This window comes from Mobula hypostoma, chromosome 2, assembly GCF_963921235.1.
Source record: "Mobula hypostoma chromosome 2, sMobHyp1.1, whole genome shotgun sequence".
In the NCBI taxonomy this organism is placed as follows: domain Eukaryota; kingdom Metazoa; phylum Chordata; class Chondrichthyes; order Myliobatiformes; family Myliobatidae; genus Mobula; species Mobula hypostoma.
In genome coordinates this window covers 164899412-164919781 of record NC_086098.1, presented here as the reverse complement: position 1 = coordinate 164919781, position 20370 = coordinate 164899412, and the positions used below count along the sequence as shown (strand labels likewise).

The 20370-nt window shown below is 46.4% G+C and overlaps 1 protein-coding gene across 6 annotated transcripts in view; it reads right to left on the bottom strand.

Annotated features, from left to right (window-relative positions):
- LOC134342639 (potassium voltage-gated channel subfamily KQT member 2) overlaps window positions 1–20370 on the bottom strand; it is a 149414-nt gene that overhangs the window by 47993 nt on the left and 81051 nt on the right. For 5 of the 6 annotated variants that reach the window (XM_063040996.1, XM_063041000.1, XM_063040997.1 and 2 more), the window contains exons 4-9: window positions 13429–13604; window positions 12476–12601; window positions 11469–11579; window positions 5787–5882; window positions 4815–4909; window positions 2997–3065 (exon numbers count right to left, since the gene is read on the bottom strand). In XM_063040996.1, the coding sequence (XP_062897066.1) occupies window positions 2997–3065; window positions 4815–4909; window positions 5787–5882; window positions 11469–11579; window positions 12476–12601; window positions 13429–13604 (673 nt within the window). Of the gene's footprint in view, window positions 1–2996; window positions 3066–4578; window positions 4696–4814; window positions 4910–5786; window positions 5883–11468; window positions 11580–12475; window positions 12602–13428; window positions 13605–20370 lie in introns of all 6 variants that reach the window. The other variant, XR_010017064.1, reaches the window with a different exon arrangement.

Here is a 20370-nt window from a genome sequence, read left to right as displayed (position 1 = left end):
ATAGGAGACAATACTTGCACAGCCACTCTACACAACAAACAGAGGACAGAAAGGGCTCCCAGGGGAAGGAGACCCCCACATGCATCCCCATGAACTGAGATGCTCGTCACATCCCCCATCCTCTTCGCTGGACATCAAAGTCGAGAGGAAAATTGTAGTTGAACTTTTAAACAGACCAGGGACATTCAGCAATAGTGGTGACAATGATTCAAGGACACGATTGATCATTCAAAGATTGAACACAATTGGTAGAAGCCTGTTTGTGTTACTACACTTGTTTCAGGGGATTACTGCTGCAAAACAAAGGCCAAATAATAATTTTCACATCATACTATTTGTCTGATCGCAGTGGGATCCAACTGAGAGGGGTAGGCGGGGGGAGTTAGCCAGGTGAGGGGTAGGTGGGGGGAGTTGTCCAGGTGAGGTGTAGGCGGGGGGAATTGTCCAGGTGAGGGGTAGGCGGGGGGGGGTGTCCAGGTGAGGGCTAGGTGGGGAGAATCGTCCAGGTGAGGGGTAGGCGGGGGGAGTTGTCCAGGTGAGGGGTAGGCGGGGTGAGTCGTTCAGGTGAGGGGTAGGCAGGGGGAATCGCCCAGGTGAGGGGTAGGCGGGGGGGAATTGTCCAAGTGGGAAGAAAGATGTCCAGATGGGCAGAGGGGGGAATAATGCCCAGGTGGGTGAAGGGGAAGGAATAATGTCCAGTGGAGGGGGGGGAATGTCCAGGTGGAGGGGGGGAATGTCCAGTGGAGGGGGGGGGAATGTCCAGGTGGAGGGGGGGGGAATGTCCAGGTGGAGGGGGGGAATGTCCAGGTGGAGGGGGGGAATGTCCAGGTGGAGGGGGGGGAATGTCCAGCTGGAGGGGGGGGAATGTCCAGCTGGAGGGGGGGAATATCCAGGCGGACGGGGGGAATATCTAGGCGGGGGGGGAATATCTAGGCGGGGGGGGAATGTCCAGGTGGTAGGGAATGTCCAGGTGGAGGGGGGGGGGGGAATGTCCAGGTGGAGGGGGGGAGGGAATATCCAGGCGGAGAGGGGGAATGTCCAGGTGGTAGGGAATGTCCAGATGGGGGGGGGGAATGTCCAGGTGAAGGGGGGGGAATGTCCAGGCAGCGGGGGGGAATACCCAGGCGGAGGGGGGGGAATATCCAGGCCGGGGGGGGGGGGGAATGTCCAGGTGGGGGGGGGGAATATCCAGGCGGAGGAGGGGGAATATCCAGGCGGAGGGGGAGGAATGTCCAGGCAGGGGGGGGAATGGGGGAATGTCCAGGTGGAGGGGGGGGAATGTCCAGGTGGAGGGGGGGAGTGTCCAGGTGGAGGGGGGGGGAGTGTCCAGGTGGAGGGGGGGGAGTCCAGGTGGAGGGGGGGGAATGTCCAGGTGGGGGGGGGATTGTCCAGGTGGAGGGGGGGGATTGTCCAGGTGGAGGGGGGGAATGTTCAGCTGGAGGGGAGAATGTCCAGGTGGGGGGGGGGAGAATGTCCAGGTGGGGGGGGGGAGAATGTCCAGGTGGGGGGGGAACGTCCAGGTGGGGGGGGGATGTCCAGGTGGAGGGGGTGGGGAATGTCCAGGTGGAGGGGGGGAATATCCAGGCGGAGAGGGGGAATGTCCAGGTGGTAGGGAATGTCCAGGCGGTAGGGAATGTCCAGGCGGGAATGTCCAGATGGAGGGGGGGGAATGTCCAGCTGGAGGGGGGGGAAATGTCCAGATGGGGGGGGGAATGTCCAGGTGGGGGGGGGAATATCCAGGCGGAGGGGGGGGAATATCCAGGCGGAGGGGGAGGAATGTCCAGGTGGGGGGGGAATGGGGGAATGTCCAGGTGGAGGGGGGGGAATGTCCAGGTGGAGGGGGGGAGTGTCCAGGTGGAGGGGGGGAATGTCCAGGCGGAGGGGGGGAATGTCCAGGCGGAGGGGGGGAATGTCCAGGTGGAGGGGGGGGAATGTCCAGGTGGAGGGGGGGAATGTCCAGGTGGAGGGTGGGAATGTCCAGGTGGAGGGGGGGAGTGTCCAGGTGGAGGGGGGGTGTCCAGGTGGAGGGGGGGTGTCCAGGTGGAGGGGGGGGTGTGTCCAGGTGGAGGGGGGGGTGTCCAGGTGGAGGGGGGGGATTGTCCAGGTGGAGGGGGGGAATGTTCAGCTGGAGGGGAGAATGTCCAGGTGGGGGGGGATGTCCAGGTGGGGGGGGAATGTCCAGGTGGGGGGGGAATGTCCAGGTGGGGGGGGGAATGTCCAGGTGGGGGGGGGAATGTCCAGGTGGAGGGGGGGAGTGTCCAGGTGGAGAGAGGGTGTCCAGGTGGAGGGGGGGTGTCCAGGTGGAGGGGGGAGTGTCCAGTTGGAGGGGGGAGTGTCCAGCTGGAGGGGGGAGTGTCCAGGTGGGGGGGGAATGTCCAGCTGGAGGGGGGGAATGTCCAGATGTCCAGGTGAGGTGCAGGTGTGAGTGGACGTCCAGGTGATGGGGCAGGTGGGTGTGAATATTCAGTTGAACGAAAGGTGAAAAAAATAGGTCAATGGTTGAGATACTCTGAGGCCTGGAGTTATCTACAATCACAGAGGACATCAGAAGGACCAGGCCATGGGTAATCAGAGATTGGGCCAGTGACAGGGAGATAAAGAACAAAGATGTCCATGTTCACTACCCTTCACCATTACAGGATATTCAAACAGGCTGGAGTAGGATCTCATTCTGTCTAAAGTTTGGTTATTATAATACAGGAGTCACTGTGCCCAGTGTGACTGCAACACACTCTCACAAACAGATTTGAGATAACTAGGTGGACAATCCATTTCAGATAATAATTAATGGGTAGTTTGTGAGCAAATAATCAGAAAGAGCCCTCCAACTCATTAAATCTCGTCCTCTTTCCTCAAGTCAGAGTCAACAACGTTTCTTTACATCATCATGATAAACACTTACTGTGATGTGCTCAGGGAGTGAAATGCTTTGTATGGACCTAACAGGATTTATACTGTCCTACAAGATACGGCACACAGATGAAGGGTCTCAGTACCTGAAGGTCAGTCCCGATTTGCTCTTGAGGTTACGCAGCAGGTCCAGCTGGTTGAGAGGAGGAATCAACCTGTGACGACATGAAAAACAACTTGTATCCCTACAGCAATGTGGCAAACACTAGAGGGATGTCTGCCATCTACGTACATCCCCCAGGGAGACAAATCAGAAGACGTTGGTGTAGAGCGAGTGACCAAAAGGTCAGTCAGAGAGGTGGTTTCCAAGGAGCGTCTGAGAAGGAGGAGGTGAGGCAGAAAGTGGGAGAGGCCCAGGGTTCAAGCAGGGAGTTCCAGAGCTCGTGCCTCAGTAGCTTTCACTTCTGATACCACCACAATCAGTGAGGCAAATAAAAATTACCAAACTTCAGGGATGGAGCAGTTTATGGAGATAAGGGGTGGGTAGAGGGTCTCCTCAGTGGAGGACAGATTTAAAAACATTTCTAACTGGGAGCTGCTGGAGGCGAGGGCTGGTGGTTTGGGCAATGGGTTAAGGACTGGGCAGCAGGGGGAGGCCGACACAGAGTAGACTGGAGGAATCAGCTGCAGGGGGGCACACGTTGCTTTTAATCAGCGCCCAGGATAGGAGGGCACAGCTGAACCTCCCTCACGACTATTTGCAAGGTCAACACACGACACCCAGTATTATCGCTTGCAATGAGCCACAAGTTTAAATCGTTGGTTTATAGAGAAATATAGGGCCAAAACAGGTTCACCAATATCTTTTCGCCCAGGAATATCTGACCTGCCATGAACTCCCATTGGACAACTCACTCCAGGCTGTCTGACATATTCACTGTGTACCAACACCCTTGAAAAGTGCTAGATTGGAGGATTAATGTACAGGACAGTGTCCCAATAAATCACAGGAACAAAAACAAAAGGAATTTGAATTGTTTGAACATTTTTATTCTTGAAGTTATTGAAGCTGGAGATGATCTAGTTGACTGGGTCCAAATGGGTAGGGTAGGTCATGATCAAATCTCTAGGGTTACAATCCTTTAGCCCATAAGGAACATGTGGGAATGTGGTAATCCTGTACGTATCACTGTCAGATCTTCCTGCCAGCCCTTACGGTTGCCTTGAGTTTCTCAAGGGCTCACCATGTACTGTTTAGTTAGGATGGTATCAAATCGGTAATGATACCAGTAAACTGTCCAACACTAACCTGGTTCCCTAAAGCTACCACAGACGGCTGTGGAGGCCAAGTCGTTGGATATATTTAAAGCAAAGATTGACAAGCTCTTGATTAGTCATGGCATCAAAGGATACGGAGAGAAGACAGGAGAATGAGGTTTAGAGGAACAATGAATCAGCCATGATGGAATAGTAGAGCAGACTCGATGGGCCAAATGGCCTAACTCTGCTTCTATTTTTATGGTCTAAACCTGCCAGGGATTAGGTGTCCCTTTGTATAACACAAATTAAGATTACAGATGGTGAGGTCATAACACCAGAGCATCTGTTTTAACCAAAGGTCAGAGGTTTAAGTCGGCATGATTTGGGGCAAGTAGGAAGAGTTAAATAATTTCCCCATCAAGAGGCAGACACGCAGTGCAGAGCAATACAGACACACAGTGTACCTACTTGTCCAAATCCCCAATTCACAGACGGATTCGAGCTTTCAATGGGAACACCTGAATGACAACGGCATTGACACTACATTGAAGCGATGGAGCAAAAAGAAACTGGTGTGGAACTGAACTAAAATGGAAGGAAATAAAAGAAATTGGAAATTAAACAACTTAATTAAATGAAATTAGAAAGCCAAATCTGACAGTCAAGCGGTGGGTGGGGGAAGGAGACCGTGACACCACACATACCTGTACATTGGAACAGTTAGAGTCTGCTCAAAGCACTGCCAGGTGGCATGGAGATCAGTCCTGCACAGGCTGGTGGAGTAATAGCGCCAAGCGGCCTGTTGCAAGGACAGGAAACACAGAGCATCAACACAAGATCTGGGGGTGGAGGTCAGCCGCACAGCCCCTTCCACCTTCGCTCCAGTGCTCAAAGGTCTACCACCCCCTGGCCGAGAGGTACAAACCTGCAAGGGAAGAGGGTCCAAGGTTCTCCTCACCCGAGAGGACATGTTTGAAAACAAAATTCCAAGTGCTTCCTAAGAGCCGCTGGAGGTCATGGGATGGTGGTTCAGGGAATGGATTGGGTGTGGGTTATGGCCTCGGCAGCACAGTCTTGATGAAGGAGGGAGGTCGACACGGAGTAGACTGCAGGAATCACGACTTCAGGGGGACACATGTTGCTTTTAACCACAGCGTCCAGGGTAGGAGAGCACAGCTGAACTGACATTGGTTCCAGCCCCAATCCGGAGCCCAGCCTCTAGTTCCCCAACTTCCAGCCTGACGAACCAGTTCACAGAATCTAACCCCACCCCCCCACCCCCACCCCCACCCGTCCACGTATATTCAGGAACAGCAAGCCTTATACTTGCGTCAGGAAGACAAGACACTCCCAGCTGATCTCTGCAAGTCTGGGGTCTGAACTGGGCAATCCAAGGTCAGTCAAAGGGTCTGGGCAGTATGAGTCCACACCAGTCTCAGGGTCTGACCAAGGTGACTCCAGTTCAGTCTCAGGGTCTTATCGATCCAGCCTATTCCCTTTCCCTATGCATGGGCGTGCAGGAGAGGCTTGTGGAACAGACTCGCTCAGGAAGTGGTGTGGTGCCAACACCGTTCTTCAGCACTGTGGGTAATTCATATTCTTAGCCTCTTTGTCACTGGAGAATTCACCCACCCATGTGCCCTTTCACACTGCCCACAGTAACCATCCTGCATTACCTGGATGAGCCCCGCTGCCGGATTCCGTCGTTTCTCAAAGTGTTTCTGCCGATGTTGTTCCTGAACCTTCAGGGCAAATCCAGAACCAAGGATTCCCTGGAGGGAAGAAGACAGAAACATGAAGGCAACCCTTGAGATTTTTCAATGAGATTTCAGATTCAAAATCCCTATTTACAGAGGAGGAACCAAGGGGCTTTGGGCAGAGGTAGGATGGTAAATGGAGGGAAAAAGACTGGCAGGGAGTCTGAACAACCTCCCTCCACTCCTATGTGGCTTTCCAGTTTGGCAACCAGCACCAGAAGCCAACACCAGACGACACAGTCCAAGGACCAACCAGGTCAGTGAACTGGTCATTGTAAATTGTCACCTGATTGGGGAAGGGAGGGAACGTCGACTCAGACCATGAGAGGCCTGCTTCGGGCATTTTCATGCCTTACAAGGTGCAGATTGGCTCCAGGTTAAATCAGGGTTGTTGAGGATTGCTGGGCAGCGCAGCTGTATCGCTAAAATAAAAATAAAATTTTAAAAAAACAGATGCAGCATATGATCTGCTTTAACTCTCCCACTCAAGGCAGGCCAAAGGAACAGTGAGGGGTGGGGGAAGGGGGGAATGTCTCTCCGCCACTCCCACCATTCAACAAGATCACTGTCAATCTAATCTTGGCCTCAGCTTCTTTCTGTTCCCAGCTCCCTTAAAGTCTAAATCCAATAATCTCTCTCTTGAACCTGGTGACTTCCCCCCTGCCACTTTTGGGGTTGAGAATTGTAAAGAATCACAGGCCTCTTTGTCTTAAATCGTGTAACCCCTTACACTGAAACTAGGCTAACTTGTTCAAGATCCCCCTCACTGAGAGAAGCATCCTCTCAGTGCCCACCATCAGGATCAAAGACCCCCTCCAATTGGGCACAAGATGCAGGAGCATATATCACCAGGCTTCAGGACAGCTTCTATCCCGTTGTTATAAAACTATTGAACGGCCTGATAAGCTGGACTCTTGACCCCACAATCTACCTCGCAATGGCCTTGCACCTTGTTTTCTGCCTGCATTTTCTCTGTAACACTTTATTCTGCATTGTTATTGCTTTACAAAGCAAAACAAGATATTCACTGTTCCCAAGTACACATGACAATAATAAACCAATTCCAATTTGGATGAAAGTGGATAATTGAGATTAGATGTAATTGTTGGAACAGGGAGTTATATCATAAGACATAAGAGCAGAATTAGGGCTTTTGACCCATCAGATTTTCTCCACCATTCTATCATCCAACCTGATGAGACGAAGGAGGGGCCAGGCCCGGAGTCACCCCATAGTGCCCGGAACCTCCAAGTGTTGCAAACTAATCCCTCTGACATGAAGTCTAACAGGAGGCGGATCAAATGGCTTGTAGCTAACATGACTTCACTGTGGAAGCAGCTTGATGAAGATGTTAACCAAATTCTGGAGGCAACAGCGAAGGGAGGGATTGATGGGAAGCTGCAAACCATGACAACAATTATTGTCAGTATCGCAGCTGAACGGTTCGGAGAAGAGGAGAAGGAAGGCTCCAAAACATCTTACTCGAAGAACCAAAGAGCATTGAGGATCCACAACATCAGGCAGGAGATGAAAGCACTGAAGTCCCAATACAAGGAGGCAGGAGAAGAGGAGCGCATTGGCTTGGCCCAGCTGATGTGCATACTATGAAAGAAGATCAGGGTCCTCCGCCGGGCAGAGTGGCATTGAAGGCGGCGTCGTGAAAGGGCTCGAAAACGTGCTGCCTTTATCGCCAACCCCTTCAAGTTCACCAAGGAGTTGCTGGGGGAGAAGCGCAGTGGGAAACTGGCCTGTTCGCAGGAAGACATAGACCAACATCTGAAGAAGATATATAATGATCCTGAAAGAGAGCAGGAGTTGAGCGAGTGCGACATCCTAATAGACCCACCTGAACAGGATGTGCAGTTCGACATGTCAGAGCTGCAACTAAAGGAAGTCAGAGAGGTCGTCCGCAAAGCAAGGGCAAGCTCGGCTCCAGGACCGAGCAACACCTCGTACAAAGTGTACAAGAACTGCCCCAAACTCCTGCTGCGTCTGTGGAAGATCCTGAGAATCTTCTGGAAAAGGGGAAGATCCCAGAACAGTGGAGAGTGGCTGAAGGGGTGTGGATCCCGAAGGAGGAAAATGCCACCCAGATAGATCAGTTTCACATCATCTCCCTGCTGTGTGTCGAGGCGAAGATCTTCTTCAGTGCAGTTTCCAACCGGTTGTGCACCTACCTAGCACAGAACACCTATATTGATACATCAGTCCAGAAGGGTGGCATTTCAGGGATGCCGGGCTGTCTGGAGCACATCGGCGTGGTGACACAGCTCATCAGGGAGGCCAGAGAGAACAAGGGCAACCTGTCAGTGTGGTGGCTCGACCTGGCAAATGCACATGGCTCCATTCCACACAAGCTGGTGCACCTCACACTGACCAAATATCACGTCCCCAGCAGAATCCGAGACCTTTTCGCTGATTATTACAGCAACTTCAGGATGAGGGTGTCTTCAGGAGCAATTACACCAACCTGGCACAAGGTGGAGATCGGCATCATCACAGGGTGCACTATCTCAGTGACACTGTTCTCCCTAGCCATGAACATGCTCACTAAGTCTGCTGAACCAGAGTGCAGAGGGCCCAGAATGAATTCCACTCAACGGCAACCACCTATCAGGGCATTCATGGATGACCTCACAGTCACCACAGAATCAGTCCCAGGCTGCCGGAGGATTCTGCAAGGGCTCGAAAAGCTGGTGGAGTGGGCCCGGATGCGTTTCAAACCTGCCAAATCAAGCTCGATGGTGCTGAGGAAAGGGAAGTTGGAGAACAAGTTTTGGTTCAGCATCGCAGGCACAGCCATCCCAACCATCACAGAAAAGCCAGTCAAGAGCTTAGGCAAAGTTTTTGACAGCTCTTTAAGGGACACAACATCCATTCAGGCAACCTGCACCGAGTTGGATGGCTGGCTGAAATCTGTGGACAAGTCTGGCCTCCCTGGGACGTTTAAAGCCTGGGTGTATCAGCATGGCATTCTTCCCAGAATCCTGTGGCCCCTCCTCGTCTATGCAGTTCCGATCTCGACAGTCGAAACCTTGGAAAGGAGGGTTAGCAACCACCACAGGAGATGGCTGGGGCTGCCAAAGAGCCTGAGCAGCATCGCACTCTATGGACACCACAACAAACTGCAACTGCCCTTCAAATCCTTGGAGGAAGAATTCAAGATAACAAGAGCCAGAGAAGTGCTACAGTATAGGGACTCAAGTGACCCGAAGGTGGCTAGAGCAGGGATCCAAGTAAGTACTGGCAGGAAGTGGAGGGCAGAGGAAGCTGTTCAGGAGGCAGAGGCGAGGCTGCGTCATAGGAGGCCGGAGGGAGTGGTCACATGAGGCCGAGCCGGGCTAGGATCTTTTCCAACTCCCCAAATGGACACCAGAGGGAAGGAAAGGCATTGTCTAGTTCAGGAGGAGGTGAGAGCAGTAGTGGAGGAGATAACAGCCTGCAAGGCGGTGGGAATGAAGCAACAGGGAGCTTGGACAAGATGGGAGAATGCGGTTGAGAGGAAAGTGACCTGGGCTGATCTTTGGAAAGCCGAACCACACCGCATCCAATTTCTCATCCAGGCAATGTACAATGTGCTTCCAAGCCCATCAAACCTGCACACATGGGGCAAGGCAAAGTCATCTGCGTGCCCACTGTGCTCCAAGCGAGGAACCCTGGAGCACATCCTCAGCGGCTGCGCAAGGGTACTTGGTGAGGACGGTACAGGTGGAGGCATGATCAGGTCCTGAAGACCATCGCTGAAGCCGTCAGTGCAGGAGTTGAGTGGGCGAAGCGGTCCCGACCCTCCAAGCAGACCATTGCCTTTGTCAGAGCTGAGGAGCAGCCAATACCTGCCAAAAGGACATCTGCAGGTATTCTGACCTCTGCAAGGAACTGGCAGCTGTTGGTGGACCTCGAAGGGCAGCTGAAGTTCCCCAACCATATCGCAGCCACCACCCTGCGACCAGACATTGTCCTAGTGTCTGAGTCTACTAAGCAAGTGGGGCCGCTGGAGCTGACAGTCCCATGGGAAGATAGCTTGGAAGAGGCCTTTGAAAGGAAGCTCTCCAAGTACACAGGACTGGTCAGCAACTGTCAGCAGGCTGGATGGAGAGCGAGGTGTCTCCCAGTGGAGGTTGGTTGTAGGGGATTCACAGCCCGTTCCTTAGTCAGAGCCTTCAGCGATTTGGGCATCAAGGGAGAGAGGAAGAGGAGAGCCATCTGCAGTACCACCGATGCGGCAGAGAGGGCCTCAAGATGGCTGTGGCTCAAAAGAGGGGAGCCATGGAGTCATAAGTAGCTAACCATCTGGACACAAGCTGGGGTCTGATCAGCCCCGGCTGGGTCACCAAGAGGAGGCTGTATGATGTTGAAAGACCCGAAACACCCGATGATTCCAGGAACATCACTGAAGATGTGTCCAGAAGCATCAATAGATGTATGTACACAGTTATGGCTGATTTATTACACTGGACAACAAAGATGTTGCTTCCTGAATACTTTTCAGTGTGTTTTATGGATTTTGGACTACTGATCATGAAAATCACCATGAAACTTCTCTATTGCACAACGCTGTTTTGAAATCACCTATATTTGTTATTTCAAATCATAATTCAAATCAGAATAACTGATGCCGAGATTAAGGAAGGCAGTTTTGTGGATCCACAAATCAAACAGGGCATCAACGACAGGCAATTCGAAGAACTTCTTGTAGGACCAGAAAAAACTGCATGGAAGGCATTCAAGGATGTTGTTGAATATTTTCTTGATAACTACAGCGTACCAAACTACGTGCAGCTGGTTAACAACATGCTTCAAGCATACAGGACCATGAAGTACAAGTAACTGCCATTTAGACTTCCATTTAGACTTCTTCCGTTCAAATCTTGGTGCTGTCAGTGACAAGCATGGTGAAAGGTTTCACCGGGGCATTGCGGTCATGGAGAAACTGTATCAGGGCAACTGGAATCCATCAGTGCTGGCTGATAATTCTTGGACACTTTACATGAGAAGCCTCCGACTCTGAGTACAGATGAAAACCATCAACAAAACACTTTTAGCTTAGTTGAACTATTGCAAAGCATCAGTACTGTTGTGCAACTAAACGCTTCATATTCAATAAAAATTAGTTTCTTGTTTTTCCAAATTCCTACGTGATACAGGGTCTGAAATTATATTTTGGTTCAGCTTAAGCAGACTATTAAAAACTAAAAGAAAGAATTCTGAGGCACTTTAGAGTCCAGTGTTATTCATCTCAACCCCATTCTTCTGCCTTTTCCCATAACCTTTGATCCTTATTAATCAAGAGCTTATCAACCTCTGCTTTAAATATACCTAATGATTTGGGTTCCACAGCCCTCTATGGCAATGAATTCCACAGATTCACCACCTCTGCTTAAAGAACTTCCTCCTCAGCTCTGTTCTAAATGGCTGTCCTTCTATTCTGAAGTTGTGCCTGCTGGCCCTAGACTCCCCCACTACAGGATACATCTTCTCCATGTCCACTCTATCTGGATGTTAGGATGGGTTGTTCCTAGGCTTCCAGACTAGGGCCAGAATCTAGCTGATTGTGCATTCCATCTCATGTCCCCTCCCTCATAACGTTCACCACCTACTTACTGCTGGTAGGGCGAAGAAGGAGACTCCAATCAGAGTGAAAGTCGCAGCCAGGAGCCGACCGTTCCAGGTGATGGGAAATTTATCGCCGTATCCGATGGTGGTCAGAGTGATCTGTGGAGTCAGATCACATCTCATTGAGGAGTTGACCATCCGAAACAGAGTCAAACCCTTCACAAACCTACATCTGGCTCCCCTGTTAGTGGTGGGATTTGGAAGTAGATCCAGGAACTCTGGGAAGAATCCCCTGATTAAGTGTTGGAAACCCCCACACCTGGAATATCACTCAGAAATGGGGACAGACAATTGGAAAAAAAATCCAGGAAATTCCCTCGGTGACATTGAATCTACACAAATGTGGTCAGGAAGATGTGTTTACCACCCTTTCAGACAAACTCCAAGTGAAAGGGACTCAAGGACTGATGAAGCAAATTGACCAGAACAGATGGTAATGAAATCAAATTGTAACTTTCCTTGTTCCTGACAAGTCCTCGCACTATCAGCTGGATGCCCAAACACTACCATTCGTACAGTGGACTATTCTACCCTCCTGACCCCTCTGAAAACCCACACTGACCAGACTCATAGAAGCTCCAACAATGCATGCTATCTGTGCCCTCTGGTCATCCCACACATCCTCAGACTGGAGAGGACAAGCTGTGAGACTGACCAGCTCAAGATAAGGCAGAAAACTCGCCTAAATACTTGCTAATGACTGATGGATGCTCCACTGGAAATGGGACGGGGCAAAGGGAACCTCAGAGTCTGACCCTGGGGGTGTGTGATGGGATGGCACGGAGGGAGCTTCCCTCTGTATCTGATCCCAGGAGTGTGTGATGGGACGGTGTGGAGGGATCTTCACTCTATGTCTGACCCCACAGACTGTGTGATGAGATGATATGGAGGGAGCTTCACTCTGTGTCTGACCCCAGCAGTGTGTGATGAGACAGTGTGGAGGGAATTTCACTTAGTGTTAGGACCCTCCAGCTACAAGGAGCAAGTCCACTCACCAACCCCCACCACAGAGCATCAGCATAGGTTGCAAATTCCTTGTTGTCATCTTTCTCAGCAAGGAAGACGAGGAAGGAGGCAAGGATGAGACAGAGGAAGCCGATGTACCAGGCAGTAATCAGCTCCTGAAAGGAGGCAAACACAGTGAATGAGAGAGGACAGAGAGACCAACAGCTGGAGCTAGGAGCACTCTGTGTATGTATTGGAGCTGAGACAGTACATGTCACTTTTTTTTTACAAAATACATGTATTATACATTTAAACTTCTACCGTACTATTATATACCTACATTACAAACAAAAGTAGACAAATCATGACCAACACATTCCCACCTTCATTGAGGATGGCATTTATCCCCTGCCTTTAACGATGGCATTTAATGATCTCAGAGCACTTCTGTTCCCTGTGGGTGCAGTGTGTTCTCTTTTCCACAGAAGCACACCCGCCCCTCTTCCCTGTCACTGAATCTGTGTATCACATGTGAATACAGGGGTTAGCTGCCAGGAATGCTCATATCAAGGACAGTTCAGCAGGTCACACTCCTTGCCAGCCAGGGTCAAGGATGAGGACACGCACGCACCGCCAAACACTGACCAGTGACTGTGGCAGGAGTGGCGGCTTGGGAAAAGCCCTACATGTTACTGCAGCTCTTCCGTTCAACTCTGACCCAGCACAGGTGGCTGAGGGGGGATCTTAGACAGAGCCCATTGAGGTGAAGAGTGTCTTCCCTTTCCAGAGTCCCAGCCAAGGAGGCAAGTTGACCTTCATCAATACAGCAGCATCACTGGCTTCCCCTCCCATTGCCCTCCGCAGTTCCCACACGTTATCACGAGAGCTCCTGGCCATGGATTCACGGGCTCCAAACCAGACGAGAATGATGCCTTCAGCTCCTCTCTCTCTGACAGGGCGTACCCACCACTTCCCCCCCCCGCCCCCCACCACAGTTAGTTACCTTGCTGTGTGCGTAGACCACAGATCCCAACAGCTTCCAGGTACCTCCCCGGCGATCCATGCGGATCATGCGTAGGATCTGCAGGAACCTCAGGCTCCTCAGTGCTGAGGTGGCGAAGACGTTGCCCTGAGTGCCGGCCGCGAGCACGGCGATGGAGGCCACCAGAACCATCACATCTGGGCAGCAAGAGCAAAGACCAGAGCGCATCAATTCACTAGGGTGCTGCGCGGGTTAGTGTTCTTTCTGAATAAATCGCTGACCAACAGTGAATCCTCACCCTGCCCCCACCCATTACAGCATATGAGATAGGTGCAGAATTAGGCCATTCGGCCCATCGAGTCTGCTTCACCATTCCATCATGGCTGATTTAATTATCCCTCTTAACCCTAATCTTTTGCCTTCTCCTTGTAATCTTTGACAGCTTGACTAATCAAGAACCTATGAACCGCCACCATAAATATACTCAATGACTTGACCTTCACAACCAGTTTTCCACCCAAATCCATTAGGTAACCATGCATCTTTATTCATTCACTTTCCATTACAATCACAAGTTTTTTTGTTTATGGGATCTTAGGATTATGCCCAGTAACAAATATTTAATGAGATACACCTTTATAGGGAAAGATTCAATATTTTAGGACTTCATTCCCTAGAATGCAGAAGATTGAGAGATTTGATAGAGGTATACAAAATTATGAGGGGTATAGGTAGGGTAAATGCAAACAAGGTTTTTCCACTGAGGTTGGATGGGACTACAACCAGAGGTCATGGGGTAAAGGAGAAAGATGAAATTTTAAGGGGAGCACAAGGCAAAGCTTCTCCACTCAGAGGGTTGTGAGAGTGGGAATGAACTACCAGCACAAGTGATGCCTGTGAGCTCGATTTCAATGTATAAGAGAAGTTTGGATAGCTACAGGGATGGCAGGTTGATAAGTTTAATGGCTTGGCACAGACTAGATGGGCTGAAAAGCCTGTTTCTGAGCTGTAGTGTTCTATGACTTATGACTCAGTGACCTGTGAACATTGCTCACTTTTGTGTTTAATTCAGTGTATGGAAACTGAATTTTTTTTAAAACAAATTGCAATTAAAGAGTAATATTTCTAATGAAATGCAAGATTCTCCCAAATATTTAGGAAGGCTTACATTTGACGGGATTATAATTCTTGAGTGTCTGTTTTATACAAACAGAGATTTTCACACCCTCATTCTGATATTGACTTTGACAAATCCACAGTCCTGACAACCCTACACTCTTACTAACCCCTCACTCTTATCACACACACTGACCCTGACCAAACCCAACCCCTCAAGCTCACCTTGAGCCAGACCTCTTGCCCTGACTACAACACCACACCTTTACCCCAGCAAAACCCCCAAAACCATTTTCAGATGGTTTATAATTGGGCACTGCTGAAGGAGGGACAGGCTTCTCCTGGGGCAGGAATGGTTGGTCAAATCTAATCCAGAGGGTCAGAGGGGATGGGTGATTCTCACACGAGAGAAAACATCCTCTCCACATCCACTCAATGTTCAGTAGATACCCCTCCCCCCCCCCATTCTTCTAAACTGCAGTGAGTATACAAACAACACCATCAAACACTCTTCACATGTATTAACATCCGTTCATTCCTGTGAACCTCCTCTGGACACTCTAAATGACAGCACATCTTTTCATACATTAGGGGCCCAAATCTGCTCACAATACCCCAAGTGCAGTCTAACCAATGGCTTATAAAACCTCAGCATTACACACTTGCTTTTAAGTTCTTGTCCTTTCAAAATGAATGCTAACATTGCATTTGTCTTCCTTACTACTGACTCAACTGCAACCCTGTACCTCCCACACGTCTGGACCCAATCAGAGAGGACATCACCCTCAGCTCCACTTGCCCATCATGGACAGAAATGCCCAGAGCTATTTAACCAGGTGCTAGGGTTAGAGATGATTCTGTTTTCTTTGCTGTTAATTTTTTTTCAACATGATGTTTTGAACGCTTCTTTAGCTCTTCTGAATAATATTTAGTCTATCAACTCCAGAAGTTTAAATGTTTATTTCTACTGCATATAACCTTGTTCCCTCATTGCAATTGTGCAGTTTGTTTATTTATTACTTCTTTCTCTGAACAATTCTTTTTTCAATATATTTTCATAAATAGTTCTTCTTTTTCTTCTCGTTTTTTATATTTTCTGTTTAGGAAATTAATAGATTTAACCAGTAAGTTTTCTTTGTAATTATTTTTTGCAAACATTATGTTTTGATTTTTTTTAGTTCTTTTGAAGGTTATTTAGTCTAGGCTGGAATTCATTCTGTACTAATCTTTTCTTCTCTTGGAGCTCTGCCAGTAGGATGTCAGTAGATCAGCTTTTGCCCTCCCCTGGGTGATTTTTTTCTTTGGGGGGGTGGACGGAAGTGGGTTGTTCTTTTTCTTTTTTTATCAGTTGTTTGGTTATCCCTGCCTCATCTATTGCTTGGTCAAGTATTTTGAATTTTAAGGTTTGGATTTTTGGTATATTCCAGTGGTTTATATGTTTAACCTCTGTTTTAAACATATTTGAATGGTATACAATATTAATTTTCCTAGTTTAAATGTGAAAGGTTTAAACCACCCTGTGAAACTCAATAAGATTCTTACCTATATTAAGAAATTGAATGCCTCAATTACTTTTGTACAAGAAACACATGTTCACAGATCTGATTGTGGGTGTCCGTTCAAACGCTGGAATGGTCCAGCTTTTCATTCTTCCTTTCAAGCCAAGGCCAGAGGTACTTCGATTTTCATTGACAATTCAGTTGCCTTTGTTCAACATGATGCAATGTCTGACCCCAATGGGTGGTTCATTATAGTCTCAGGGAAATTAGATAACAAACTAATGGTCTTTGCCAATCTCTATGCTCCCAATATAGATGGTCCAGGCTTTTTTGAACTTTTTTTTCTTTTTTACCAGACTTAAATTTGTACTCTTTAATCTTGGGAGGTGATTTTAATTGCTGTCTTGACCCTGTTTTAGACCATTCAACTTCGAAACGATTGAATATTAGTAGATCTGCCTCCTATATCTAATCTTTTCTAATGAAATGTGACATTATTGACATTTGGCATTTTTTACACCCAACAAGTAGAGGATATTCTTTTTCTCATGTTCATCATACCTATTCCAGGATTGATTGTTTTTTTGTCGATAGTCATTTGTCTATCTAATTTTCTAGATCGTTTAAACATTCCCTCACTTCCTGGGGTTAATCAAAAATGGTTAGATCAACCTTTTTCTTCTGAGGAAATTGGTTGGGTTGTCCATTCTCTGAGTTTGGGGAAGGCTCCTGGTCCTGACAGATTTTCTGGAGAGTTCTTTGCTTCTTTGCTTATTCCTCACTTACTTTCTGTCCTTTCTAACTCTTTTAAATTAGGTAGGTTGCCGCAATCTTTTTATGACGCCTCTATTTCACTTATTCTAAAAAAGAATGAAGATCCCACTGATCGCTCTTCCTAAAGACCTATTTCTTTACTTAATGTTGACGCTAAAATTTTATCTAAACTTTTGGCTCATAGGACGGAAAACATTCTGCCTTCTATCATCTCTGATGACCAGACCGGATTTATTAAAAATCGTTATTCTCATTTTAACATTTGTCATTTACTGAATGTTATTTATTCTCCCTCTAAAGAAACTTCGGAATGCATGATTTCTTTGGATGCTGAGAAAGCCCTTGACCGGGTTGAATGGAATTATTTATTTAAAATATCAGAAAATTTTAAATTTGGGTCCAATTTTATTCAATGGATTAAATTACTTTATTCATCTCCCACTGCACAGGTTCTTACTAACTTTCAGAGCTCCAACGTGGAACCAGACAAGGATGTCCTTTGAGTCCTTTGCTTTTTGATTTGGTTTTAGAGCCTTTAGCCTCACGTTTCGTGAATCTGTTGACACCTCAGGTATTTTAAGGAGGAGTATCACTCATATGTTGTCGCTTTATGCTGATGACCTTTCGCTCTACATTTCTAATGCGGAGTCCTCTCTACCTTCAATATTCTCTTTACTTTCTGAATTTAGTCAGTTCTCAGGATATAAGCTTAATCTTCATAAGAGTGAACTTCTTCCTTTGAATAATTTGGTATCAGTCAACACTGACCTTCCTTTTAAAATTGTAAGAAATCAATACACTTATTTGGGTATAACAATTACTAGGAATTATAAATTTCTTTTTAAAGAAAACTTTATCACCCTTTTGGATTATGTTAAGAAGGTACTATCAAATTGGTCTCCTCTTTCTTTATCGCTGATTGGATGTATAATTCGATTAAAATGAATATTTTGCCTAAATGTTTATATTTATTTCAAGCCCTACCTGTTTTTATTCCTAAATCCTTTTTTGACTCTTTAGATTCGATTATATCTTCTCACTTATGGAAGAATAAAACCCCTGATTAAACAAAGTTCATTTTCAGAAAACTAAAAAAAATGGGGGATCAGCCTTACCCAATTTTAGGTTTTACTACTGGGCAATCAACATACACTACCTTACGTTTTGGTTATACTACATTAATTGTGAAACTGTCCAGTTTAGGTTTCTTCAGAAGTTAATTCTGTTAATAAATTTTCTATTATTTCTCTTCTTGGTTCTTCAATTCCTCTATCCTTAACTGATAATTATGTAGTTAAACATTCTTTGAGGATTTGGTTACAATTTTTAAAATTCTTTGGGTTATTTGGTTTTTCACTCTCTAGTCCCATTTTTTCTAATTATTTTTTTAAAACTTCTTTGACTGATATAGTTTTTAAAGAGTGGAATAGACTAGGTATTAAATGTTTTCAGGATCTATTTGTTAGTGATATTCTTTCTCATTTGATCAACTATCTATTAAATATAATCTTCGTAAAGCTCACTTTTTTTAGATATTTACAAATTAGAGACTTCTTGTGTTCTCACCTTCATACATTTCCTAAATGTCCAGATAAGAATTTAATTGATACAATTTTTACTTTGAAACCTTTTCATAATGGATCTATTTCTAATATTTATAGTATGCTGTTGGCAATGAAAAACATTCCGTTAGACAAAATTTAAAACCTCTGGGAACAAGACCTACAAATTTCAATTGATGAGGATACTTGGAATGAAATTTTTAAACTTGTTCACACCTTTTCGTTGTGTGTGCGTCATTCTCTTTTACAATTTAAAGTGGTTCCTAGAGCCTATTTGACTAAAGGTAAGCTCTCTCATTTTCACACAGATTTTTCTCCATACTGTAAAAAATGTAATGTCGAAAAGGCCTCTCTAATTCATGTTTTGGTCCTGCCCACAGCTTGATAAATTTTGGAAAGAAGTATTTCAAACTTTCTCAGAGCTATTTAAAGTAAACTTTAAGCCCAATCCTTTGACTGCGTTGTTTGGCATTGTTGGAGGAAATGATTTTACTCTTAAGCCATATGATTTGCATATTTGGCTTTTTATTTCTCTTTTAGCCAGAAGAGTTTTGTTGCTTAAATGGAAAGATGCCACTCCGCCTACTCATGCCCATTTGTTGATTGATGTTATGTCATGTTTAGATCTAGAGAAGATTAGGTGTTCTATTTCTATACCTAGACAAGATTTTTTTCACATTATGGTGACCATTTTGGAACTACTTTCACAATTTTCGACTTGTTCAGCAATGATGATGACTATTATATGTTTGAATTTACAACTATATGTCAGGGATTTTTTTTTCTTTTCTTTTAACCAAACAGCTGTTTTTTTCTTCTCTTTTTTTGTTTTGATTTTGCTTTAGATTAGAAAATATACCTTTTCAATATAATGGTTAATTTACTATACATAGTTATGGGGCATTTCAATCTTGTTTCTATTTCCATAATATCAAAATGTATTTTGTATTTGTCTATGCAAGTGATTAATAAAAATATTGAAAAAGAAAAGAGATGACTCTGATTGTGTCCATAGCATTCTTAAGGGGAAGGGTGAACAGCCAGATGTCACAGTCCACATTGGTACTAATGACATCGGTAGGAAGGGTAACAAGATCCTGCAAAGTGAGTTCAGGGAGTTAGGTGAGAAGATAAATGCCAGGACTACCAAGATGGTGATCTCCGGATTGCCACTCATGTCACGTGCTAGTGAGGCCAGAGATAGGAAGTTAATGCAGTTTAACATGTGGATAAGGAAATGGTGTACATGGGTGGGCTTCAGATTTTTGAATTACAGGGAAAGGCTCAATATGTTAAGACTTTATTCTCTGGAACATAGAAGACAGAGGAGATTTGAAGAAAGTATACAAAATTATGAGGGGTATAGATAGGGTAAATGCAACCAGGCACTTTCCTTTGAGACCAGGTAAGAGGTCATGGGCTAAACATGAAAGGTGAAAACTTTAAGGGGAATGTGAGAGGGAGCTTTTGACTCAGAGGGTGATGCAAGTGTGGAATGAACTGAACATAAGAAATAGGAGCAGGAGTAGGCATCCTGGGATGCATCCCATCAGGACCAGGGGACTTATCTACCTACTTTCAGGCCCCCTAGTTTGCTTATCACTATCTCTTTAGTGACAGTGATTTTATCAAGGTCCTCACCTCCCATTTCATCCGTAACATCCTTCTTTGGCATATTAGACATGTCCTCCACTGTGAAGACTGACACAAAATAGTCATTCAATGCCTCAGTCATTTCCTTATTACCCAATATCAATTTCCCCTTCTCGTCTTCCAAGGGACCTACGTTGACTTTAGCCACCCTCTTCTGCTTTATATATTTATAAAAACTTTTGCTATCTGTTTTTACATTTTGTGTTAATTTACTTTCATACTCTATCTTCCCTTTCCTTATTTCTTGTTTAGTTTTTCTGTGTTGCTTTTTAAAGTTTTCCCAATCCTCCAGTCTCCCACTACTCTTTACAACTTTGCACACATGAGCTTTTAATTTGATACTACCTTTTATTTCCTTA